This window comes from Lactuca virosa, chromosome 3 (assembly GCF_052849685.1).
Source record: "Lactuca virosa cultivar CGN04683 chromosome 3, Lactuca_virosa_CGN04683_v6, whole genome shotgun sequence".
In the NCBI taxonomy this organism is placed as follows: Eukaryota; Viridiplantae; Streptophyta; class Magnoliopsida; order Asterales; family Asteraceae; genus Lactuca; species Lactuca virosa.
The window spans coordinates 73,645,338-73,672,496 of NC_136428.1; the positions used below are offsets into that span (position 1 = coordinate 73,645,338).

General features: G+C 36.3%; 2 protein-coding genes and 1 long non-coding RNA gene across 3 annotated transcripts; 2 read left to right on the top strand and 1 right to left on the bottom strand.

Annotated features, from left to right (window-relative positions):
* Window positions 1–968: 968 nt before the first annotated feature.
* LOC145163676 (uncharacterized) lies at window positions 969–10,369 on the top strand. Its single transcript, XM_079082481.1, has 4 exons — window positions 969–1,037; window positions 9,522–9,593; window positions 9,668–9,690; window positions 9,805–10,369. Exons 1-4 carry the CDS (start codon window positions 969–971, stop codon window positions 10,367–10,369), a joined length of 729 nt encoding a protein of 242 aa, XP_078938607.1.
* Window positions 10,370–12,918: 2,549 nt separating this feature from the next.
* LOC145165959 (uncharacterized) lies at window positions 12,919–15,864 on the top strand. The gene is made up of 3 exons (XR_013740244.1): window positions 12,919–13,396; window positions 13,904–14,026; window positions 15,405–15,864. It is a non-coding gene; the product is annotated as an uncharacterized LOC145165959 (long non-coding RNA).
* Window positions 15,865–20,605: 4,741 nt separating this feature from the next.
* Window positions 20,606–22,684, bottom strand: LOC145163677 (uncharacterized). The gene is made up of 3 exons (XM_079082482.1): window positions 22,240–22,684; window positions 21,885–22,138; window positions 20,606–21,829 (listed from the first exon to the last, which is right to left on the bottom strand). The coding sequence occupies exons 1-3, from the start codon at window positions 22,682–22,684 to the stop codon at window positions 20,606–20,608; spliced, it is 1,923 nt and encodes a 640-aa protein (XP_078938608.1).
* Window positions 22,685–27,159: the final 4,475 nt, after the last annotated feature.

Below are 27,159 nucleotides of genomic sequence, written 5' to 3' on the forward strand. Positions count from 1 at the left end.
CGCAGGAGTAACAACAGTGTGCGAACCAGGGCGGCTCTCCGATGCGGTCGAACTACCTACGGGCTGAGGTGATACCGGGATAACAGTAGACAAGCGGCGGGGGGGGGGGGGGGGAGGCAAAGTGCCATACAGAGGCACTGCACGGTGCAACAGCTTCCCCTGGTAGCGACCCCGTAGTACAGAATCCATAGAAACGGAGCATTCGACACCTGTTAAGCAAAACATACATGAAAAGAAAGAAAAAAAAGATGAGGGGGAAGAGAAGGAGATAGGAAGAAGGAGAAAGAAAGAAGAAAGGAGAGAACAACTCACCCTTTGAGATGGTATAGAACACAGGGATCTCCCCCCGAGACCGCCAATTAGGGCTCATTCCGACACCACCAAGAATCACCTCCGACATCACGTCAACATCCACCTGAAGAGAACGCAGGAGATTTGCAGTCGCCTAGTTATGAGGAAACAACTTGGGAAGAGTGTCTGAAGGCATCGCCGCCCGGGGATGCTCACCGCCAAGCAACTCCCGGTTAACCCATAGCTACCGGTCTTGCCAATTCTTGGGAGGCTTACTGTCAATAACAAGATTATGCCCCCCCCCCCACGGGCGGAGAAAGTATACTTGTCATTAATGGCAGCAAACCGGAAGCAGTACTTGAAGACGAAATAATCGGGCATGATGCCGTTAGCACGACATATCATCTCGAAAGCGACCACCTTGTGAACAGCGCCGGGAGTCAGCATCTGCACGCTACACCCACAGCGGCGGAGTATCTCCTTCTGAAAATCGGTCAACGGAATACGAAGACTAGCGTCAAAAGTCTTCAGGTAAACACCCACCTTCCCAGGAGGAGGTCGAGTAATCAAAGAGCCGGGGACAGGAAATTTCCACCCCGTCAGCCGGAGTGAGACCATACGCCTCTTGAAGTGTGACGAACTCAGAAGAACTAGGGGTTGAACCTTGAGCGATAGCCATGGCGGAAAGTAAAGAGAAAAGGAGAGAGGAGGGTGAAAAGGCAGAAGAAGAAATGAAAGAGGAAACCGTTTGAAGAGCAATAAAAGGAAAAAAGGCGGGGTCTGCGAAAATCTCTGACACATGACGTAACCGCCGCGCGCACGTCGAAACGTTACATCGCCGGAAATGAATCGACAGCTGAGTGAGACAACGACACGTGTACCAATAGTTAAATCCAGAACATCATAGTTAGGTAGCATACGCTATAACTACTGAACTAGGGGACTTGATGACGCGCCCCTTAGAGCGGGCCTGAGGCAGGCGAGCCTCGACAAAGCGCCTCCGACGGGGAGCCGACTCAGCGACCCCGGACTCCCGCGAGGCGATCGCACAGAAGGCTCGCCCTCACCAGAATATTGTCTTTTAGCCACAGCCCAGGGACAACGGCTCCATGCGGCAAAGCGTCCAGACAGAGCACAATCGCCTGGACCAATCACTGGGCTGAACACGAATGTGGAGCAGGACTCCCCAATAAGAGCGACGGATCCTGTCGGGACTGCAGTACCGGTCCCTAGTACGGACCGAGGAAGATCTCCACTATAAAAGGACCTCACCTTGGTCCCGATAAGGCAAGTTATTCCTTCTCCAGCCTTATACCTCCACTAAAACCTTCAGCATACTAACTTGACCGTCGGAGCGTCTTTCCGGGACCTCCTCCCAGAAAACGGCTGACGTGTTTCTTCCTTGTGTGACCTTTCAGGCTTAAGGACCGGCGAATCCCTCTCACGACAAGTGGTTCGGAGCCATGTCGCATCAATAAACATATAAACATTCCTCGGGCTTGCCCCGACATCGGATCGAAGTCTGGAACACATAACACATAACATATAGGCTAACATTCATCGGGCTTTCCCCGGCATCGGACCGAAGCCCGAAACATATAAACAAACACATGCAAGAATCACGAAGACATCAAGCACACAAACATTCCCCGAGCTTGCCCCGGCATCAGACCGATGTCCGGAAACATATAATCTACATCGGGTTAGCCCCGACATCGGACCTAAGTCCGGCATACACTAACATACATAAACAGGCCGGCATTGGTGCCTTAGACCCGTTCCTATAGGAGAAGACTCACCTCACAAGCTGACTGCTGAATCTGTCGGTGAGGAAATATCTATCGGCTGCTTCCGCGACTCCCCGACTATCATTACCACGATATCATATGGTTAATATCCAAAATCTTTCTTAGGGTAAAATGACCATTTTACCCCTGGTCAAGGTCAACATTCTGGTCAAAGTCAATGTTCGGGATTGACTCAACTTGCCGAGTTGGCCTATCAACTCGCCGAGTTCTATAACTCAAAAACCCTGAAATCGTGATCCAACTCGCCGAGTCATCCCCTTGACTCGCCGAGTTCCCTGGCTATTCATAGTTGCGATTAAGCGAGTCAACTCGTCGAGGCATCCTCAGACCCGTCGAGTTCTACCAAATCCAGAATCGGGACAACTCGTCTCAACTCGTCGAGTCGTCCTCATACTCGTCGAGTTCCCATATCTGTTTGGGCAATTTTAACGGATTGAGCCCTTACACTTCAGATCTAAACTTCTTGCTTTTCATACCCACTGAAAACGTCCATTTAAGGGTAAACTTTCCAACTTTACCCGTTAATACCCTCATTTGACGGGTTTGGCTCAAACCCTAACTCGCTAGAACTTAGATCTTGGTCCACAAGTCATCCACACTCCATATTAAGGCATATAAACAGAGATCTAGGCCTTAGACACCATTTAAACACGTAAAGCTTCTGCCTTTTTCCTCCACACATAGCCATCTTAGAGCTTGCATGGGGACTCCAATGGCATAAAGTTTGCACCTTTATGCCATAACATCCCTTAATCATTCCAGATCTGAAGGTGTACTTGCTTGGGACATCCATATCCCAAGGATCAAGCTTCTTAGACCAAAAACCCAATAAAGTGAAAATAAGGAGATATAAGAAACTACTAGACAAGTTAGAGGCTTGATTACCAGAAAATGATGGAATGGAAGGAAATCTTTGGATCTTCTATCTTCTCCTTGAATCCTCTAGCTTCTTCTTCTTCCACAAGCTTCAAGAACACACAAAGATCACTCAAAAATGGCTCACAAGCTCAAAAATGCGTTAGGGTTTTTGAAACTAGGGTTTGGGACTTGGAGGCTGGAAATGAGGCCAGCAAGTGGGGATTATGATGCTTAAATAGGGTGCAAAAACTCGAGATTAGCATTTCATCCTGACAGCCCTACTCGTCGAGTCGAGGCTCTCAACTCGTCGAGTATGTGACGTAAACTCCCGCGTCCATTCCGGTTTCTACTCGACGAGTTTGGGGCTCCCAACTCGTCGAGTAGCTCTACAATAGTGAATAAATTGTAATTAAATGCATACCAGGAACCATGCGTTACAATTATCCCCCACTTCTCTTAGACTTCGTCCTCAAAGTCTGTTGCGCTTGGAAACAGCTCCGGGTAGTGCTCCCTCATCTCATCCTCAGGCTCCCAAGTCCATTATGAACCATTGCGGTGCTGCCACTGCACCTTCACCAGCTCAACCCTCTTGTTCCTCAGCTCCTTCATCTTCTTGTCGAGAATAACTACTGGTCTCTTGATGTAATTCAGGCTGTCATCAACCTGAATATCCTCTATAGGCACGATCGCTGAGTCATCCACTAAGCACTTCTGCAGCTGAGAAACATGGAAAGTGATGTAGATCTGGCTGAGCTCTGCTGGAAGATCTAAACGGTAAGCAACCCGGCCTACCCAAGCCAACACCCTGAATGGACCGGTGTATCTGGGGCACAACTTGCCCCGCTTCCTAAACCGGATGACACCTTTCCAGGGTGACACCTTCAGGAGGACCATGTTGCCCACCTGAAACTCCAAGTCTGAACAACGCTTGTCGGCATAGCTTTTTCTGCCGAATCTGAGCATTCTGGAGCCTACTCCGAACCTGTTGGATCCTCTCAGTAGTCTTGAGTACTACTTCATTACTCCCCATGACTTTCTGACCGACCTCGCCCCAATAGATTGGGGTCCTACACTTCCTCCTGTAGAGCATCTCGAAGGGAGGTCGGTCTATACTGGCGTGGTAACTGTTCTTATACGAAAATTCCGCTAACGGAAGATACGTATCCCAACTGCCACCGAAATCCAAAACACATGCACGTAGCATGTCCTCGTTTATTACTTCACAATAGGGAAAATGAGTTATTAGGGTAATTAAGTTTCAAAATTATTCAAAAAAATATCATTAAATTTTAGCTAGTATAAAAATTACCAGTAAGCCAAAGTGTTTGTACACAAAATACCATCCAAGTATATGTTTTGTTCAAGTTACACCTTATGGTAACCGGCTGATTGGTTTAATATTACCCGGCCGGGAAAATGTATTAGGAATGTAACAAAGTTTTAAATTTGTTCAAAAAACACCATTCAAGTTTGACTAGTATAAAAAATACCAGTGAAGTAAGATCTTTGTACACATAATACCATCCAAGTATACATTTTGTTCACATCACACATTATAGTGATTAGTTGGTTAGTTAGCATATTTAATGTTTAGTTGACATATCAATTGACATCTGAAACATTACTCAACATATAACCCTCTTAAATGAAACAAATTAGGGATATATAACTCTCCCAAACTGTAACATCCATAAAATTCATGAAAAAATTTAAACTTTTAAAACATACCAAAACCATTCATTGTTTGCAAATTGTTTTTAAAACAATCCAACATCTGAGTTATCCCAAAATCATGAAATAAAACAAGAGGAGGTGTACGATCACACCTTTTCCTTCCCACGATCATCTGAAGTACATGAAACAAAAATCCATAACTGTAAGCTCGAAGGCTTAGTGAGTTACCCCCAATATACCGATACATAACAAACAATACACATAATGACAGCATGTAATGGGTCCACAACTATCACATAATGGATTACCGCTAAGCCCACAGTATGAGTCTGGATTGCCTTACGGTCCCACAACTCATATCTGGCTTACTCCCAAGCCCACATCATAAGTCTAGATTGCTCTCGGCCCACACCTTATGTCTGGCTTGCTCCTTCAGTCCTCGGACTGGAATATAATGATTAGCCCTCATTACGAGTCTGGCATGCTCCCCTGGCCCTCAGCTCGTATCTGGAATGCATATGAGTCCTCAGTATGAGTCTGGCATGCCCTCCCTAGCCCTCAGCTGATATCTGACATACTCTAGGGTTGTTGGCCACCGTACGGAGCAGTGCAACCTCAACCCAACCAACACAACATGTCGACATGTAACAGATAAGTACACATACAGATAATCAAATGGTATCACAGGTAGTCCTACAGATCTACCAGACTAGCATATCAAGACTAGCATATCAAACCATGCGTGTCTAACTCATACTCAACATAGCGTCAACTACTAGGATATCAAATCCAATGGGTCGGCCTTGGTGCCTTAGACCCCTTAGTATAGTGAGGAAAACTCACCTCACAATGTCAAACTAGACTGGAAAGATCAAACTCCCGAATCACTGCTCCGAACACAACCGCCTACAACCAACATGGCTAATTCCATCAAAATCCTAAATTACCAAAATACCCTTAGAAGTCAAACTTGGTCAACCATGGTCAAAATCAAAGTCAAAGTCAACGGTCAACAGTCCATGTTGACCCAACTCGTTGAGTGCATCTTCTGACTCGTCGAGTTCCTTCATTTCTCAGAAAATCGTGAACAGCTCGAGTCAACTTGCCGAGTTACCAGAGTAACTCGTCGAATTCTTCAGTGCGCAGAAAGCCGGGAAAAGCCCGAGTCAACTCGTCGAGTTAGTAGAACAACTCGTCGAGTCCTTCCAGAATCTAGAAAGCGGGAAAGCCCGACTTAACTTGTCGAGTTGGCTAAGAAACTCGTCGAGTTCTTTCTGTCTATACACATTCAGTCCTTTCAAGTTGAATGTAAAGCCCCAAACTACAAATTTAGTCCCCTAGGGTTAAGATACCACGTAAAGTTGCCAACTTTACGTCTATGCATGGTATCAAAGGGGTTAAAACACTCATATGAAGCTTATTATGGGCCTTAGAGCATGAAGGAGCGCTTGGACTTAATAAAGTTGGCAACTTTAAGTCCAAGGAGACCTTAAGATGGTCAGATCTGAAGTCCTAGCTTCAAAACGTGCTCAAGACCAAGAATAACTCAAGAATAAGCTATAAATAACCATAAACTCTATAATGGAGAGATCTAATCAAAGGAGTGATCAAGATGGTGACTTTTTACCTCTAAATGGCAGCAACAACTGGGCAAACTCCAGATCTACAGCCTCTCCCTTCAGCTATGAACCAACCACTTCAAGTTTCTTCAAAGAAAAGCACCAAGAACACTTTTAAACTCACAAACACTCAATAAGGAGAAGGAGGCACGATTAGGGTTTCTTCTGGACTGTAAGGATGATGAGGGAGGCTATAAATGAGCCATAAGTTCTTTAAATAGGGTGCAAAGCCCTGAAAATTAGGGTTTTCATGATCAACCTTCAACTCGTCGAGTTGGGACCTCCAACTCGTCGAGTAGGTCTTACAATTCCCGCAGCCTTCTCAGTTTCTACACGATGAGTTGGGGCCTCCCAACTCGTCGAGTAGGCTTACCAAAGTGCCTAAAATCCCTAGAAAATTATTCCTGGAAATCGGGATGTTACACAAACGATTTCCATCAGTTGAGAATGTAGATCAATCATCAAGAAGTAAGGCCCAAAGAGCACAACAACACAACGACACTCATTGCAATGTTCGATCCGAGTACGATCGAATTGCCAAGTTGCAGTTACTCCTCATGCGAAGAAAAAGAAAAAAAGGACAAAAATGTCTTGCGGTCGCATACCCTTTGCATAATGTTATCTTGTGACTTTTAGACATCCATTCTCGCTGCCACCATTTACTAGGCTTGACTTTATAATTTCTTCTTACTTGAGCTGAGCATGTAAGCTAAACTTTCACATATTTAGTTATAGACTTTTATGGAATCTCCATCTCCACGTCGCACTTGTCAATCAAGCTTTTTTCATTGTCAGTCAACTAAGTAAGGTCTAAGGCCCCTTGTGAATCCATAAATATGAGGAGCATGTTGCAAGAAAATAATGGTACCTTATGTATTTTATTTTTTCTAGAAGGGAAAAAAAGAAATACACCCCATCATAGTGAACCTCTCCCTGGTGATCGAATGAAATAGAAAAAAAAATGATAGTCCACTATGATAGGGGTATTTTTTTTATTCTTCTGGAAAGAATGAAATACATATTAGACCATCATTTTGTTACAACATGATCCTCAAATTTATGGATTTCACAAGAGGCCTCATCCGTTAACTGACAATGACAAAAGCTTGGTTGACAAGTGCAACGAGGAGATGGTGGCAGAGAAAGTGGATGTCTAAAATTCAGAAGAGAACACTGTGCTAAAGGCATGCGACCACAAGACATTGTTGTCTTTTTTCCCCTTTTCTTCACATTAGGAGTAGTTGTAAATTAGCGATTCGATTGTACTCAGATCGAAAACATGGCAATGAGTGTCGGTGTGTGCTTTTTGGGCCTAACTTCTTGATAACTAATTTGCATTCTCTGTTGATGGAAATTGTTATGGAGAGTTATAGCCCTAATTTGTTTCATTTAAGGGGTTATATGTTGAGTAATGTCCTAGATGTCTTAGATGTCAATTAATATGTCGACCAAGCGTCGAATATGTCAACTAAGCAACCCGTTACTATAAGATGTCATTTGAACAAAATGCATATACTTTGATGGTATTATATGTACAAAGGGTTACTAAAAAACTGATATGTTTTTTTTGAAAGAAAAAACACCGGTGATACTGGCCAAACTTAAATTATATTTTTTTTAACAAATTTGAAACTTAGGTGTAATATAACCGATAATACTAACCCAATCAACCGGTTACCATAATGTGTAATTTAAACAAAGTGTATTTGGATGAAATTTTGTGTACAAAAGCCTTACACAATAGTACTTTTATACCAACTAAACTTGTTATATATTTTTTTAAGCAATTTTGAAACTTACACAATAGTAATTTTATATAAGCGCAATTTGTTGTCCGTTTGCCTTCTCATTCGTTGTACGTTGATAACTAAGTTTTTTTAATCAATAAAAAAATGCTCATGCTATTTAATCAAAAAGAAAAAAAAAGATGGTAATATCGGTTATTTTATCTCAAAGGGTCCTACTATCAATACCCATTTTTCCTAACTCTACCCCTTCAATCATGACTTGTTTGGTAGTTGACTTGTATCTAACTTCTTTTTGCAGCTTTTTCTAATTTCCAAGTTTTTTATCCAATAAATAAAAACTATTGCATAGAAAACATTAAATTCAGATTTTGCTGTGTATTCAGTTTTTTCCTGTATATCGATCATATAAATGTATTGAAGATTGTGTTTTATTTTTAAAAGACTAAATTATCAGATTATGAACAAACTACAATTACATTGAACATTAAACACCATTAATCCATTTAAACAACCAATAAACCACAACATTTTATATAAACCGAAAATAAAACATTTAATAAGTATATTAATAATATCATCAAAAAATCTGTTCACCACCGGAAGCAACAGTAATCATCGAAGTGCCGCTAGCAAAAACTAACCGGCGGTAACCAAACCACGACAAAGATAGAAAGGGAGAAAGAGAAATCGTAAGAAAGAGCACCGAAACCACCATTTACCATCGTTAAACACCTTTTACCATTGTCAACCATCATTTACGCCGGAGACATAACAGTAGATCGTCAGAAAGACATAACGAGAGAAAGAGAGATCGTGAGAAACACGCAGTGGCGGACCTTAGTGGTGCCCCGGGGGTCCCGGGCCACTGCTCCGATTCCGGCACGTAGTGTAATTTTTTTTTCTATTAGGTGTACCGACTTAAAATACGAGTGCCACTACTAATTTAGATTTTCTCGGAAATTTTTTTTTTAGTGCCACCCCTACTAAAACCTTCTGCGTCTGTCACTGGAAACACGACTGGAACACCGTGAGAAAGACCGCCGACGAAGCGTCAGACGTTCACGAAGCGTCGGATCAGTGACTATGAACATCGTCAAGCGACCTGAAAAAGTAGGAGAAGTTGCCTGAAACAACCTACCATTTGATCGAAGAAACCGTCAGAATTCGCCTCTTGTCGCCGGAAATCGCATCTGGCATCCCCCTCTCTTCTTGGCGGCTGGTTTATGCTGTTAGGGTTTTGAGAAAGTGTTACTGTTATATCTTAGATTTTTATATTTATAGCCCATCAATTTAAAAATATTTCATTTTAACTCTTAGTTTGATGTTTAAATAATCGCACAGACTTTGTTTGAAGTTTAGATAATTGCTTCGTGTGAAAAATTATATCTGCACTTTTAATTTTTTGATTTAAATAATTGCAAAAAAAAAAAATTATGTAAAATATTACGCATGTTATGAAACGGGGTCATGTAAACAAATGCAAAAGTTGTAATAAAGCTATTAAATATATTGCTCTTATTAAGTTGTTTGGAATCAACTTGTCTACTCGCGATGAAGATGTTTCTACTAAAAAATCGGCATTTTCCACCGATCAGGTTATATACTTATACTAAATTGTGATGTTTCGAAGTAAAACATATATACTAAAACTCTTGAAATTCAATTTCAGATGTTCAGGTCTCGTGAGAAATTGTTTGAATGGACATAAAACACAGCACGCTCTCTAGGATATGTCATTATCACTAAAAGATCAAAAGCATATGTGAACGGATTCGTGTATAAAGTCATAGTTGCATGTGATTGTAGTGGAGAGTATAAAGCTACTAACACAAGTAGAGCATCTGGAAGCAGAAAGACTAATTGTAAATTTGAATTGCAAGGAAAGTATTCAAAAGTATTTGATCGATGGACACTAAGGGTAAAATGTGATGAACATAATCATGCACCTGCACAACAACATATGGAGGGTCATCTGCTTTTACGACGATTATATGTTGATGAGAATCGTTTGGTGGAAAATCTAACAAGAAAACATGTAGCGCCACGCCATATCTTGTCAACATTGAAGGAGCAAAACGAAAACCATGTGTCGGTAATTAAAACAATATATAATGCACAACAAAAGATTCGCATGCACGAGAAAGCAGGAAAAACTCCAATGCAGGTTCTTATGTCCATTTTGCTCAACAATAATTATCTCTATGAGCTTACTAGATGTTCTTCAAATGAGTTGGAGAATTTATTTTTTGTTCATCCAACATCTTGGAAGATATGGCGTGCATTTCCACATGTGTTGATAATGGACGCGACATACAAAACGAAAAAATATAAGAAGCCGTTTGTTCAAATAGTTGGTGTGACCTCAACTTAAAAGACATTCTCTATAGGTTTTGCCTTTATACATAGAGAAAATCAGGCCAACTATACTTGGGTGTTAAATTGTCTAAGGTCAACACTTGAGAATTGTATGCTCCCACATGTAATAATCACAGATAGAGAGTTGACACTCATCAATGCATGTGAAACAGTTTTTCCGGATGCTGCCCGATTACTGTGTAGATGGCATATTGAGCAAAACATTTTGAAACATTGCAACAAAATTATCATGTTAAAAAATGATCGCGAGTCCTTTAGAATACAATGGATGTTACTAGTTGAGTCTCCAACATGGATGGCATACACAGAAAACTATGAACGACTTCAATCAATGTTCACAGATTATCCACGTAAGCTTGTTTGTTGACTATGTTTTAAATCAAAACCTTCATATTACTATTTATATACTTATTTGTTAATTTATTTTACTTCGCAGGTGCTTTGAGATACGTAGAGGATACATGGTTAAATAAGTATAAAGAAATGTTTGTGTCGGTTTGGGTTGATCAACATCTAAATTTTGGAAACCGTACATCCAATAGAGTTGAGAGTGCACATTTCAAGTTAAAGAAATTTCTAGACTCCCCAAATTGTAGTCTAGATATATTTGTGCAACGGATTACTAAAATTGTGCAGTCACAGGTAACTTCGATCAACGAAAGTTTTGAAAACAACATATGTTATCGCTACAATCACCACAATTTGAAGTGCTTCCGGTTACTGTGTGGTTTTGTTTCGAACGAAGCTTTAGATATAATATTAGGAGAGCTTCAAAGGTTGAATGATCTAAATTCAGACTCCTCGAATTGTGGTTGCAAACTTCGTAACAGTTGTGGGTTACTATGTGCTTGCATACTTTCTGTCTACTCAAATTCAGGTTCGTACGTTCAACTACCACATACAGATAATTTTTAAAATGTTATATAAATCATTATTTTATATTTCAATGCAGGTGAAGATATACCCTTGGATTCAATAGATATCTTTTGAAGGTAGCTTGATATTTCAGATACGACACCTGTAGTAGACGACAACATTTTGTGTGATGATATAGTTGACAAAATTAAAGATAGCTTCAAGAAGCAATCAAAAGCCGGGAAACAAGCTTATATGAGGAAGCTACAAGAGATATATGATCCGCAAAAAATTGACATTGGAGAACTTGCAGTTCAAAAAAACACTCGTGGACGACCAAGTGTGAAGAAACAACAGAAAAAAAAAAGTCAATCCTCCAAAATCAAGCTCCTAGTAGATACAACTTCTCAACCACACCAGAGTTTGTTGGGTTCGATTTAAATAAAGAACCTGACTTAAATGATGAACCACCGAGCCATGATCCATTCCAACTGAGAAGTATTCGAGATATATTTCATGATTATATTGACGATATACATGATGTAGAAGGTGATGGAAATTGTGGGTTTCGAGCGATAGTTGTTTGTCTGGGTACAATGAATACCAGTGGCTTTATATTCGAAAACAATTGTTTGAAGAGTTAGAGAGTCAATATTACGCATACCATAGAGTTTTTACTGACGGGTTCAACGAGGTATACGGTTCATTGCATGTTTGAAACACCTGCACCTTCTCGATATTGGTTGCATATGCCTTTGACTGGTTACCTGATTTCCAACAAGTTTGGTGTGATCGTTCATTGTTTAAGCCACAAACAATCTACGACATGCTTCCCTCTTTGGAGAGGTCCCGGAGAGTTTTAGCCCCACTGAGCCATTACATTGGCATTTGTAAATGGCAACCATTATATGTCGATGTTTTCGAAAGGAAATTACCCAATGCCTCCAACCACAAGGTATTGGAATGCCCACAGAATGCCGTCAGCATCTACATGGGAAACTATGTATTGGTCTCGTTTTGAATTATACAATCAACTATACAATTAACTTAGGCATCGTAGTTCTGTAGCACCTTGGATACATATCGATTAAATGCGAATTTATTTGAACTTTTTTATTATCCGTTGCGTTGAAATATTATTTTATTATTGTCGTGTGTTAAATCTAATTATTTTATATAAAATAATTTTATTACATGCATATAAATAGTATATAACAAACGTTTTTATTTTATAAATTTATAATATAAAAATGTTTTATTAAATAGATTAAATAGTTTGCATACAAATAATATATGTAATACATATAAAAAAATGTTTTATTAAATATATTAAATAGATAATCAATTATTTGTATGTCAAGTAATTACTTAATCATTATAGTCAAAAAAGATAAATTATTATATAATTATTTTAATCAATTAAAGAAAAAATTAATATAAATGATTAAGGGGTATTAGTAGAAAATAAAGGGGGTATGGATAGGATATGCCTATCTCAAAAGATGAATTTAGGTTATGGATAGGATATGCCTATCTCAAAAGATGAATTTAGGTTATCGTTCTGTTTTCAAAAAGATTAATATGTAAAAAACATAATGATAATGTAAGAGGCATCATGAAGTCTACTTTTTTTTTTTTTTTTATCCTATTGTCGAATTCTCGATAATAAAGCCAAACGATTTAATGACAACATACTCTTAAGTTTCCACATAAAAATTGCAAATTATGAATCCCACACGATAATCAAACTTATCACCTTCCGGCCACGATTCCCTCTCCCCCCTTTTTAAAATCGACCGCCCTTTATTCTTTTACCAATGCCTTCTTTTCTCTCAGTGGAAAGCAAGCCTTTCACCACCACCATCACCCTATACGCAGCCGCCCACCAGGCAGCACCACCCTATACGTCGTAACTGGGAACGGCGCACCCCTGCTCCGCCTTATCCGTTCACCACTGGGCTCCGTCTTCTCCGTTCACTACTGAGCACCGGCGACCACCTAACTTCCAGCGGCTATCTGACTTCCGTTAACTACTGGCCACCGGCGCACCCCTGCAATCAACAAAGTAAGAAAATCTGGAAAAGAAAGTGTATGGAATCAGCGGTCTCATTTGGGCATTGAATTGATGTCATTAGCTTATTACCGTTTATCTCGAGGATTTAAGCAGGTATGTTTTTTATTGATTGAACTGTTTATACGTGTTCCCATCGGCGGTATTGATGATGTATATATGTTTCGATTATTTAAATGAGTGCATCTTTTTATACCCAGGTTTTGTGTTTTTCCTGTGATAGCTGGTGATTACCGTCTGATTTATTTCACTGGTTTCTTTTAAATTAATCTTTAGATAACCTCTGCAAATGTTTTTGAAATTGCTTTTATGTTTGTCCAATATATAGCAAAGTCGAATCATTGGGTCTTTCTTGGCGTGCTGTAGCACAGGAAACATGAGGTTTTGTGTTTTTTATAAATATATGTAAAGACGAATATGCAGTTGGGGCTTCTCATGATAAGAAAAGAGGTTCTTGCATATTGAATACCGGTTTCCTTTTCCTTTTGATATTGATAAATGGGTTTTGGATGAATCTCTTCATCATGCACTCCAAGGGTTTGATAGAACTTTACAATTATGTTAGTATTTGTAATATTGTGCTAATTTGCTTTCCCTTGGTAGGTCCTCCTCATGGATCATCCTCATATTCTTCCACTAACAACGATGAGATGACTAGTACAGTTCCTCAATTGAAGAAGATGATGTTGTTGGTGCTGTTTCGTATTAGGTCTTAGCCAAGCCATGGTACGTTTAGTTTTCTTCTATATTTTCTTTTGTTTTTGTACGTAGTATTATATGCTTGCCTATTCTTCTATTTATTTGCTTATTCAATCTTCCAATTTGGTTGTTTTTACTAATAAAAGTTAATAATATAATATAATTTTAATATAATTATAACAAAGTGTTATATATGTATGTTTAAAAAACAATAATATGTATAAGTGGTATTTAACTAATAAAAGTTGATAATATAAATTTATTTATAGTGTAATAAATGTTTTGTAACATTTCTTACTAATATTGCAATTTTTAATAAGATTTGCAACATTTTTGAAACAAAATTTTCAACGGATCTCTTAATTCATCATTTATTCTTAATTAAAAAGTTGATTAGACAACTAGTTAAAAAGTAGTCGCATGTTAAATGTTACATTTTGATTATTTTCTAGTAGTTTTAAATATTTCTTCTATCAAAAAAACATTATACTCATTTTGTTCATTTAAAAAAACGGCAATTAGTTAAAAAAAGAGGTTGTTTATGTTATTTTAGAATCGACACTCACACATTCTAATCTAATCATAAATTTCACCTATGTTTTAAATGGGACTTAAACCCTTAACTTTTAACTTTATGAAGGGAAGACATATCACCATACCACTAGGCCAAAGATATACTGGTACGGTTTGCTTGTTAAATGTTGCATTATGCTTATTTTCTAGTATTTTTCTTCATTACAACATAAATCATATCACTTTTAGTTGTTTATCCACCTAAATCATATCATATTTAGTTGTAAATTAACACAGAGTAATATGTATAATTATCCTATCATAATTGTTTATTAAAGAAAGTCATATAACCTTTAGTTTTATACTCGATTGTTTGGTTTATTTTATGATTACATAGTTTCTGATAATTAAAACACAATTAAAATATTGATGATTAATAACTAAGACAAATAAACACTTAGAAATTGAGGTTCTTTGATTTATAATATGTATGCAAAACTTTGTCCTTAGTCGTAACCACAAATTCGGTTGATTTGAAGATGATATTTTACAAGTAAATTATGAGCAAAAGTTTTCTACATCTTATTTGGATGCCTTACTTCTACCAATTTTTTCCACGTTAAAAAAAAAAGAAACCCACTGGTGGAAGACTTGGCCTTTTTTCAAATTAAACAAATAGTTGTTTTCCTGGATCCACATCTTCCATATATTGAGCAGCTCCAAAACCTAATACTCCTCTTCATCTATGTAAAACTGATATCATACAATGCCTCGTTCGATTATTTTGTGGAAATGATGAAGCTAATTTATAGACCCAGTAGATCTAATATGGTGATATTCATGTACGTCACTGAGTCTATGTATTTATCTTTATTAAAATATTGGTTTGTAGTGAGTGAATCAGTAATCGGAGGCATCTATAACCGATAGTATGGATTTGAGTATTCATCATGCTAGCATCATCGATGTGATGTCTCATAATGCTAGTAGATTTGGGGAGCGACTTCCACAATAAAAGATATTGATTTTGTGTAGATATTTCTATATAGGCGTTGTTTCTCTAACATTGGCAACAATCAGAGTGAAGTTACCTACATACGACGAGTCTGATGAATAATAGCAAAGTGGACAGAGCAACTAAGTAAACTTGGTTTTCATATGCACTATGTTTGAAAACGTTATGATTTCTTTTGAGTGTTAGGACAACAAAGAACTGTTAGTTGTGATAAGTTTTGATATTCTCCTCATGACTGTCATCGAGAATACTTGGGTGTAGTGTATTAATGGTCTTACTGTTAATTATGGACACTTGTAGGTGTGTTGTTTAATATTGCAACTAATACTTTTAGTCATTAGTGTTGTAACAATTTCATCATATAACAAAACCTTAGAAGCCAAGTATTAGGCCCTTAGCAGAAGGGGTTTTGAATGATCAAGTACTACATGATACATTATTCTCTTTTAAGAATCTTAGAAGCCATATGGAAAGATACTTGATAATTGTAGAAACGTGTAACCCTGACTTTGCGCTTACTAGTAAGCCAATATTTTTCGTATGTCTTAGTTTCTTTACGCATTCTTGGATTTTCCATACACTTAATGGTGATAAATCTTAATTCACTTAATGATCCAATAGAGAAATCGGTATACAACTAGCCAATGTTGCCATCTATAACTCAATTTAGTGGAACTTTAATAGGAGACATTGCTCCTATAATAAGATGGTTTATGGTTGTTAGATAGAAATCTGTTGGTAGGGGAAACCTCAATTTAGTGGAACTTTAATAGGAGACATTGCCCCTATAATAAGATGGTTTATGGTTGTTAGATAGAAATCTGTTGGTAGGGGAAACTAGAAACATGTGGTGGCGGTGTATACAGTATAAAGATATTGGATTAATAAGTTGTTGGAGTAGAAATAAAGTCCATTAAACATTCGATCGGGATGAATCGTAGATTAAGAAGGTTTATTCGAAACTACAAAACATAAGTCTAAGACTTTGGAATTGATTCCATAAAGGGTGGTTGTAACATCGAAGATGATATAGTTCTTCCCCATTATGGTGCTTACCGTTTTCATGTGCCATATTAGGAAGATGATCCCATTTACACCATAATTTTTTTTATCTAGCTTGATGAAGAGACAGAGCTTGACAAAAAACCCTGAAACGGATTTCAAAGTTTATGGGTCCTTTGATCCAAAAAGGGAAGAAGGAGCAATCCAAGAATATGTATGAGCTTTTTGAAATGTTTATCAGATTCACAAGGGTAGAGATGTTCGACATATACATGCATGCTACTTCCTAATAGTTATAGCTTATAGGTTGAAAGCTTAACATGAAACTTCGTTTCTCTCTCGAGTATCGTTGGAGACATAACTAGCAACATATTTGAAAGTGTTTGTGAATGTTTATTTTACACATATCTTGTGGAGGAGGGTTTCTCCGGTGCTTCATATGAATTTTTAAATGTTCGATCTACATTAAGGAAGTTATAGGATGAGTTGGACGATAGCTGCAAGTGGTTGGAGAAAAGTGCATAAGAAGGGAAAACAACCATGAAGATCCTTTGTTGGTTTTCTAACAAAGCACAAGAAAATTTGAGTGTAGAATCGATGGATAACCTTCGTTGGGATTTCATTGTAATGAATTCAATGTGCCGAATTTCGCAATCAATTGTCATTCTTACCATCCAAAGTGACGCCCAAGAAGAAGAAAAAATTACCAAAAAGCAGTTTTGTATGCTGTTATATCGATTTACTGTGAAATATTGCTAGCCAATTACATTAATATAGCAAAGTTGATTATTATGAAATGTCATCTAAGTACAAAGAGTTCTAAGGCATGTTAAGGTTGCACCCAAGTTGCATGATGTATTGCAAAAAATCCAAAGATACCAAAAAACTAAATCTTGGATCACCAACTCTAGAACAATGGAATGAGAGCAATTGATGTCTTACCGGGGTATGCTTGGTTGCAGCTGGAGCTGCTAGATCAAAGCTTTTTTTTATTGGGAGCACTAAGTTTACTTATAATAGACTTCTCACCAAACAGCTTGGCTACTGCCTCAATATTGACATTGCAATTCTTGTGGATACTTTGATGACATTTTATTATAATCAGTTATGGTATATTGGTGAAGAAGCTAGCAATATGTCATCGATCATTCGAGGTAAAAATATAAGCTACTCTTTAATAATCTCTTATTCTTCTTGGATGTGACTTTGGGTGGTAAGCATGTTGATTGATTATGCAATTATGTACATTGAATCTCTAACAATGAACTCCTAAAGAAGGTTATCCGCCGATTCTGTATTAAAAAATTTTGTGCTTTGTTAGAAAACCATTGAAGGATCTATGTTGTTTTTTCCCTCGATATGCATTTATTCCAACCACTTATAACAGTTGTCTAACTTATCCCATAACTTATTTGTCCGATATAATGATCAGAAACTCAGATGATGCGCAACACAAAAACCCTCCTCTATAAGATGTGTGTAAAAGCGACATTCACCAACACTTTTAGATAAGTTTCCAGTTATGTCCTTATCAATACTTGGGAGAGAAACGGCGATGCATGTTAAGCTTGTTACCGTGAAGTTGTAATTGTTGGGAAGTTTAGATGTACTAAAGTTTCAACTTTGTAGAGGTCAAACTTCTCTACCCCTGCGAATTTGACAAACTTTCCAAGAAATTTTAACAGATTCTTGGGTTGCTCCTCTTCCCCTTTTTAGATCAAGGGACCTATAGAGTTTGAAATCTGTTTCAAGGATTTTTTTTAGTTAAACTCCATCGTTTCATCAAGATAGATTGTATATGACCACATTTTTCATTTGTATCGTTACCATTTGAAGATTGAGTAAACGTGATCATCTTCTTGATATGGTGCATGAAAACGTTTAACACCTTGATGGGAATATTTGCATCATTTTGGATATTACAACCACCCCTTATGGAATCCATTCAAAAATTCTAGACTAATGTTTTTTTAGCAACTGGATAAACCTTTTTAATCTATGACTCCTCCTTGATAGAAAGGTTATTGGAATTTTTTTCCCACTTATTCCAACAACTTTTGAATCTAATATCTTTCTACTCTAAACGCCACCACCACATGCCTCCAGTTCCCCCTACCGACATATTTGTACATGATAACCATAAACCAGCAGATTATATGTAAAATGAACCCTATTATAGTTCGACTGAATTGTGTTATAAATATGGCAATGTTGACCGCTTGTATATTAATTTCTTTATTGGATCATAAGGCGAATTAAGCTCTGTCACCATTGAATATATGTAAAATTCTAGATTGCCTAAAGAAACCATGACAAAAAAAAATACCAAATTACTAGCAAGCGTAAACTTAGGATTACGTGTTTCTGCCAAGATCAAAAATCTTTCCACATGGATTCTTAGATTCCTAAAAGAGAGTGATGTATCATGTGGTACTTGATCATTCAAAACCCTTTTGCTAAGTGTTGTATTTGGCTTCTAAGATTTTGTTAAAGGATGTAATTGTTACCAAACAAACGACTAAAAGTATTAGTTGCAATATTAAACAACCCACATACATGTATCCATTATTAGCAATAATAAAACTAATACACCGAACCCCAAGTGCTCCTTATGATGGTCATGATGAAAATATCAAAACTAATCACAATTGTTAGAAGTTCTTTGTTGACCTTAAACGACTAAGAAGGCATAAATCATAATGTTTGTGAATATTGTGCACATGAAATCAAGTTGTTCTATCCACCTTCCCATTCATCAGACCTGTCATATGTAGATAATTTTACTCTTAATATTTCCACTACTAGATACACAAAACCGAGATAGAAGTATCTACATGAAACCAATATTTTTTATTGTTGAAACCGCTCCACAAATCCTAACATTGTGAGATTGCATACCGATGATGCTATCAGGATGAAGACCCCAACCCACACCATATGTAAGTTATAGAAGGCTCATGTTTTTTATATGCTCACTATGAAATTATATTTTAATAAAGAAAAATACATCGAGTCGATGAAGTATATATGTATCACCATATTAGCTCCAAGGGAACTATAGATTGATCTCATCATTTCTATACAATAATCAGATGAGGCATTGTATGAGATCATTATTACATTGATAAAAAGGAGCATAATGGTTTTTGGATATTTAATTTTTTTTTTATGAAAGTGACGATGGTCCGTTATTCAATATAAGGAAGAAGTGGATTTAAGAAAATAGTTCGTTTTTTAATTTGAAAAAAAAACAATAGAAATAAGTCACCTAAATAAGATGGAGAAAAGTTTTTCTCATCGTTTACCTAGAATATCATCTTCAAAATGACGTGTTATAGCCAATATAAATGAGATATTTTTGCATACATATTATAAATCAAATATGTAATGACCAACAATATCAAAATGTTTATTTTGTCTTAGTTTTTAATTGTCAATATTTAATTTATGTTTAATCATCTTAAACTATGTAATTGTAAAACTTCTTAGTAAGACTACTTGGACTACTGAGATAATAAAAAGACTTGAATTGCATTAACTACCAAGCATTGATTATGAGAACTTGAGAAGATGGCATTTATTGATGAATGGCATCTTCATTTGCAACATATCCCTTAAAAGTCATTGTCTTTCATATGGAGCCAAGGTATTTTTTTAGACTTGATAACATAATTTTTGTGTATATATAGGCATAATATATATTTGGCAGTAATTTTTGTTTCTTTTGCACCTTGACGAAAAGCAGGGCCGGTTCTGAGGATTCAAATGCCCATGACGAAACGGATAAAAAAGACCCTTAGGCCTTAACGTGTAACACTTTAACGAATTAAATTACGTAAACTAATTTTTTATTAAAATGACGATAAGCCTTATAGCAATAAACATAGCAAAATCAAAGTATTTTAATGACTAATAACATATCCTAATAGCTAACCGACTATCGTTGAAGCTCTCCTAGCATTCTTGATTGCAAATTGGTTGATCAACTCCTCGTAGTCTATACTCTCTAAGATTTCGTTGTCGATAGATATCATTTCCAAACTGCTAAGTCTTTCTTGGGTCATTGTGGAGCGTAACTAAGATTTCACAAATTTCAATTTGGAAAAACTCCTTTCTGCAGATGCGACCGTTACTGGAATAGTCAACAATATTCTATATGCAATGCTTGCATTTGGGAAATAATCAAGTTCTTTCAAAAACTTCAAAACATCTATAGGGTTGCTAAATTCATTGGTTTCTAATGTCTCAAATAATTTCAACTCCGTATAAAGTTCATCGGCATCAATATCCGATCTTTCTTCAAACTTGAGTGCTTTTTCAAGACGATGACAATACAACTTATGATCTTTATCTTCAATTCCCCTCGAATTATGTGGAAATAAAAAGCCAAATACTTTATCATACTCTTTGAATTGTTCAAATCTTGTCTCAAGAGAAGAAATAGCTTGATCTACAATGTATAAGAAATAATTGACTCTGAAATTCTCTTCAGCTGTAAATAAAACTTCTTCACTACTTGAACTCTCATCAAACCTTTTTTTCCTTTCAATCAAACGCTTTTGTGGAAATATTAGATCAATACCCATTTCAATAGCAATCTCCTTAGCTTCAACAATCACTTTTGAAAAACCAGTTTCTCTATAATCCTTGAAGTACCCAATCAATTTGTTTATTTCTGTAATAGCATTATCAAGATGCATATCCTTTGATTGTAACTTCTTACTCACAATATTCACATGGTTTAGTACTTCATACCAAACAACAGTTGATACCAAAAATTCAAAGTCACTAAGTTCTTTTTCTGCTAGTGAAGTTGCTTCACTTGCAATTGCAGCATCATTATCTTTTTCTCCAACTTGAAGTAAAGCTTCCCGTACATCCACAAGTTGCAGTTTAATAGCCTTTACACTCTCAACCCGACTTTCCCAACGAGTTTGACACAATGACTTAAGACTCCAAGCTGTAACATTATCTTTCAAAATTTCCCACCTCTTAGTAGAATTTGCAAAGATAGTATAAATACGTTGGATGAATCCAAAAAAGTTCTTTCCTTTAACACACTTGTTAGCCATATCACATAATGTTAGATTAAGATAATGGCAATCATAAGGAGTGTAAAATGCTCTAGGATTTATATCTAAAAATCTCTTTTGCACTCCTTGGTGTTTTCCTTTCATGTTTGCTCCATTATCATAGCCTTGACCACGCATATCATCAATTTGAAGACCAAGAGACTTTAACTCCTCAAGTGTAATATCAAATAATCCTTTTCCGGAGGTATCATCAACATTCAAAAAAACCTAAAAAGGACTCCTCGATAGTAACAGAATTATATGATAACTTTAAATACCTCACTATTATAGTCATCTGTTCTTGGTGACTTGAATCGGGAGTACAATCAAGTATGATTGAGTAATACTTTGCTTCCTTTATCTTCTTGATAAATTCTTTTTTAATTTCTTCAGCTAGCAAAGATATTAGTTCGTTTTGGATTAGGTGGCCAAGATAATGCACATAAAGCCCTTCACTTGTGATCCGTCGCACATGCTCTTTGATAACCGGGTCGAACTCTTCCAACATTTCAATGACACCCAAAAAATTTCCATTACCTGTTAAATACAATTAACAAATAAGAAGTGTAATCAATCATCATAATTAGCAAAAAGATTTTTGGTTGAACTGGAACAAAAAAAATACAATTTATAATTACCTTTTTGATACAACTTTTCATTAGATCCACGAAATGCTAAATTATGTTTAGCAAGAAACTTCACTACTGCAATAATTCTTAAAAGCACTTGTTTCCAGTAATCTCTTTCTTTCTTGAACTGCTCATGTTGAACTTTATCAATTGTTTCGTTCAAGTTCAATCTTTTACGCATGTCAGCCCACTTATTCCTATTTGTAAGATGATCCAACGAAATTTCGTGTTTTTTAACCCTAGTGGTAACATGGTGCCAATGTGCATAACCTTCACCATCCAATTTACCTTTCGAAATCCCTTTTCTAAACACTTTACAACATAAACAAAATACCTTGTCTAGCTCTTTCGAATATACTAGCCATTCTCTATCACACTTCTCCAAATTTGATAAAGTTCTTGTATATAAAGCTACAGAAAATCGTCTACCAAATTTATCGTAGGGACCATACATAATACTATTATCTCTTTTAGGACCTTTCTCAACCAAAATTTTAATCTCATCAGAATTAAGTTTTTCCCACCTTCTTGGATCATATATCTCAACAAGCTCTTTAACCGGCTCATGCTCTTATATCTCTTCTACTTCTACATGCTCTTGCTCTTCAATATGCTCTTCAACATGCTCTTCAATGTGCTCTTCAACAAGCTCTTCAATGTGCTCTTCAACATGCTCTTCAACAGGTTGTCTATGGATAAACTTATCTAGAGCACCGGCTTCAACCTTTCTCTTTTCTTCATCTAGTTTTCTCTTTTTACGTTTTTGATAACCAGATGGTTGTTTAGACTTCATCACTACAAGTTCATAAGTTTCAACTTTCAAGTTTTAAACTTTCAACATTCAAGCAATTACAATAAACATAATTTGATAAACAATTTTAAAATAAACATAAACTCATAATTTAAACTAATAAACTGATTTCTATGAATCTTAGAAACTAATTCATTCATTCACTATTAGTCTATTGTATTAAAGATAAACTGATAATAAAATATTAAATTCATTGATAATCTATGTGACTATGAAAGTATGAATCATTCAAATATGCAATTGAGAACGATAAAATTGATAATCCTCAATTTCTCATAAATCTTACGTGATTGGTTGATTAGAAGGAGATAAAATTAGATAATCGACCGCTAAATTGTTGTCTTGTTGTTGCTGAATCGCATTCACGATTCACCCTTTGCCGATCGTTTTTTTTTTGCTGATCTTTTTTTTTGAACAAACGAACGAGTAATTTGCTTCCTGCTTCAGCACTTTTGTAGTTCTGTTCGTGCCTTCCTTTAGTAAATAGATCAATTCCTAATGGGCTGCAAATTGCATATACTACTAAAAAAATTTTGGGCCCCTTAAAATTTTGGGCCCTGTTCCAATGCCCATATTGCCCATGGGCTAAGCCGACGCTGACGAAAAGCGATATGATACATGTCATGAAAATAACTAATGTTACAATTGACTTGTGTTTATGTGCATCGCTTTACATCTTAATGTGCTTCTTCATCAATTGGCTATGGTAGGAAGCCACTACTATAATGAAAATGTATCAAATAATTTAAATAGATAAATTCATGTTACAAGTTTTTTTGAGCTGAAATACGAGTGATTTAGGATTTATGACTTTACCAACTCAAATAATTAATGTTTAGAATATGCCTCTGTTGGGATTGTGGTATTTATTCATTACGGTTGATTTGTTTCGAGTTGTGACCTTTAGAGTTATGCCATGTGCAGAATGAATAATGATGGCCAACATAAGGTCTTTCTTTCTATATATTCAACGTCTATGAACAAGACAATATTCGAAGATGAACTTATGCCATGTTTGGTTTCATGGATTTTGAAGGAATTTAAATGATTGGAATGTGAATCGAGTAAAAATGTGTTTGGTTGACAAAATTAAAGGAATTTGAATTCTTTAGATTTCATTAAATTATGTATCCGAATGAATTGGCCATTCTTTTGTTAAAGTTAAAGATTTTAGATTCAATTTCTTATGTTTTATTATAAAGATGAAAATACTTTCTCACCTCCTCTTTATTTTAGCCATGATTCATCTAATCAAAACATATTAGCATCATCTCTCCCACACCCCAACAATCCACCCACCCATTTATCCACTCCACCCCACATTCTTGTGTGGAGGTAATTTCAAAAGTTATGTCGCACAATTGAGAGCCTAGTTACATTGCACTGATGTAGCTCAATTGAGAGTAGTGACATTGCACTGATTTGGATGATTCTAGGCTCCTAGGTAGGCCGAAGTGGAACAACTATCAAACTTGGTTACTAATGAGTGATGTTTCCCAAAATAATATCTAAACTTCATTTTTTTTAACCGAAAAATCTAATTTACTCCTAAACTAACTCTTAATTCCACATATATCCACGATGAGACTTGAATCCCTGACCTCAAAGAGGGAGGGCAACACCTGATACCGTTGAGCTAGAAACCATTTGGTTATATAAGCTTCATATTTCTATTTAATAAAAGATGCATGTAAGCAAAACATAGATGTGCATTCTAACATGGATGCCTATTGCCATTCCAGCACACTCAATTTAGTCAACCGCTTACATATAACCAAAGTCATGCTTTTTTTTCATGTTCATCTTTAATAATGTTTCAAAAAATCTAAAGGGCTTATAGCCTAGCGGTACCAAGAGTTAACGGATAGATGCCCCTCAGCCAAAGGTTGAGGGTTCAAGTTTCATTTGAGACAAAATGTGTAGATTTAGAAGTAAAATAATGGATGCGTGTGTTAGCCGTTTTAAAAAAAGTACATGTGAAAAAAGTTCAATGACTTAGCTGAGATAAACAAGAAGACATGTTATTCTATGACATTAAGCCTTTAACAATGTTTTAAATACATATTATGTAGAAGTCATGTTAGCAAAACTTACATGTAATAATTTTTTGCATAATTACAATACATTAAAATGTACTAAAAATGTTTGGTTGCTTAGGTGAGACAAATAGAAATTTTTTTTGCTATTCAACCCATGCAAAGATTAGAATGTTGTTTGTGGTTAGGTTTTTTTAGTATATATATATATATATATATATATATATATATATATATATATATATATATATATATATATATATATATATATATATATATGAAGGTTAGAAACAATTCAAACCAAAGTAAAGATATATGTTGAATATAAAAGGAAAAATGAAGGGCTATTGTTGTAAGTTAAGTTCAATTTGATTTGGTACAACTATTTCTTTTCCAGCACCAACCAGCACCGTAAAATACATTCCTCATGGTGTGTTGTTATCGCACATGCGTGGTGCCACATGACATTAACCGCATTGCGCGGTGTGCCCACACCCTTGAGTGAAACAGGCTTATTTAGAATCCTATATCTAGATAGAAGTTATCGTGTCTCAAGTTCCTTTATCCCAAGGACTTCCCACAAGTCAACATGATAAGTGAATTCCAAGACCATCAAATGCACCTAATTTTACAATTTGATAAAGTAGAATACCAATCTCAGCAAATAATAAACAAGGTTGAATTTGAGAAAACATAATTATCATAGAAATTAATAACTAAATTGAGCAAATAAGAAAGTGATTTCAAGTCGTATACATTTCATGAACAAATAAGAAATTGATTTCAAGCCATATGCATTTCATTGGTGTTATCGCACATGTACATATGGGGTGGAGAGCATATAGGTGTAGAGATGGGGATATATGAGATGGTTGGTAGGTTTCATAAAGTAAAAAGTAGAATACACATATGCACCACTTTTGCACTGAAGTTCTTGTTTTTGGTTCGTTATTAACCAACTTTTTAAATATTTATTACAATAATATTTTTTATGTTAGGGTATATTCGATAAGCAATATAAATTCTCTTATTAGTAAAGGTTTAAGTTCTAAATCAATTATATATAAAATTTATAGATTTATAAAAATAACTAATTACCATCAATGTATATGTATTTTGCTAATACCAACAAACGACGTACAGCAACATGTCTCATATAACTAACCTTTATATTATTTTTAGTGAGTTACATTATTGTATGATTGTATGCATAAATGTGGGCAATTCAAAATTAAATAAAAATTTAAATAATTAAATAAATAAACAAGAGTATTTTAGTAATTTGATAAATAGCTTCCATAAATAGTCCCTATATTCATGCTAGCATTCACTTTTAACCTAATTTCTTTTCTTATATACAATCATCATCGATGTCTTCCAACGCTTTCAGATCGTGTTCGGAAACCCCTCACTGATCGTCCACAAGTTCTAATCGGAAATCCGGAGTTGCAACCTTTATCTAATTGATACTTAAGGAACAACCGAAGGTAGTCACGGAGGAAAGCACCAAGACAGCGGTGCGGCTCTGGTGCTGGTGGGTCGTGGGAGAGAAGCAACCGACAACCATCGAATTCAACCACCATCTCGTCTGCATCGTTCCATCTTCCTTGTTTTTCTGTATCGCTTTCAGGCGACGATCCGTTTTTCGGCTGCTTAATGTCGTCCGCCTACATACCTCCTGTTTGCATTCATCTGCCCAAGTGTTAGTGTACAACCAGATCACCCTCATTAGTCGATTGTTCGTCATTTCCATCCCCTCAAGTATTGTTGGTCGCCATCTTCCTCAATGCACTATTTCAGATTTAATTGACTACTCACTTTTTATCATTAGAAATTACTTTTGTTTGGTTTAACTTTTGGGTGTTCTTGATTACTGGGTAGGTGCACATAGGGGACATGTCTCATCCCCATCTTTAAATCAAGTGTATTTTTCTCTGTATTATTGGTTTTGAAAATTGGTACTTAATTATCCACTAAATATAATTGGGTATCTTTTGGAATTGAGCATCTACTCGACAGAACTCATGGACTTTTTCAATCGGAACGTAGAATTGGAACGATTGAAAATTGATTTCTTATGAA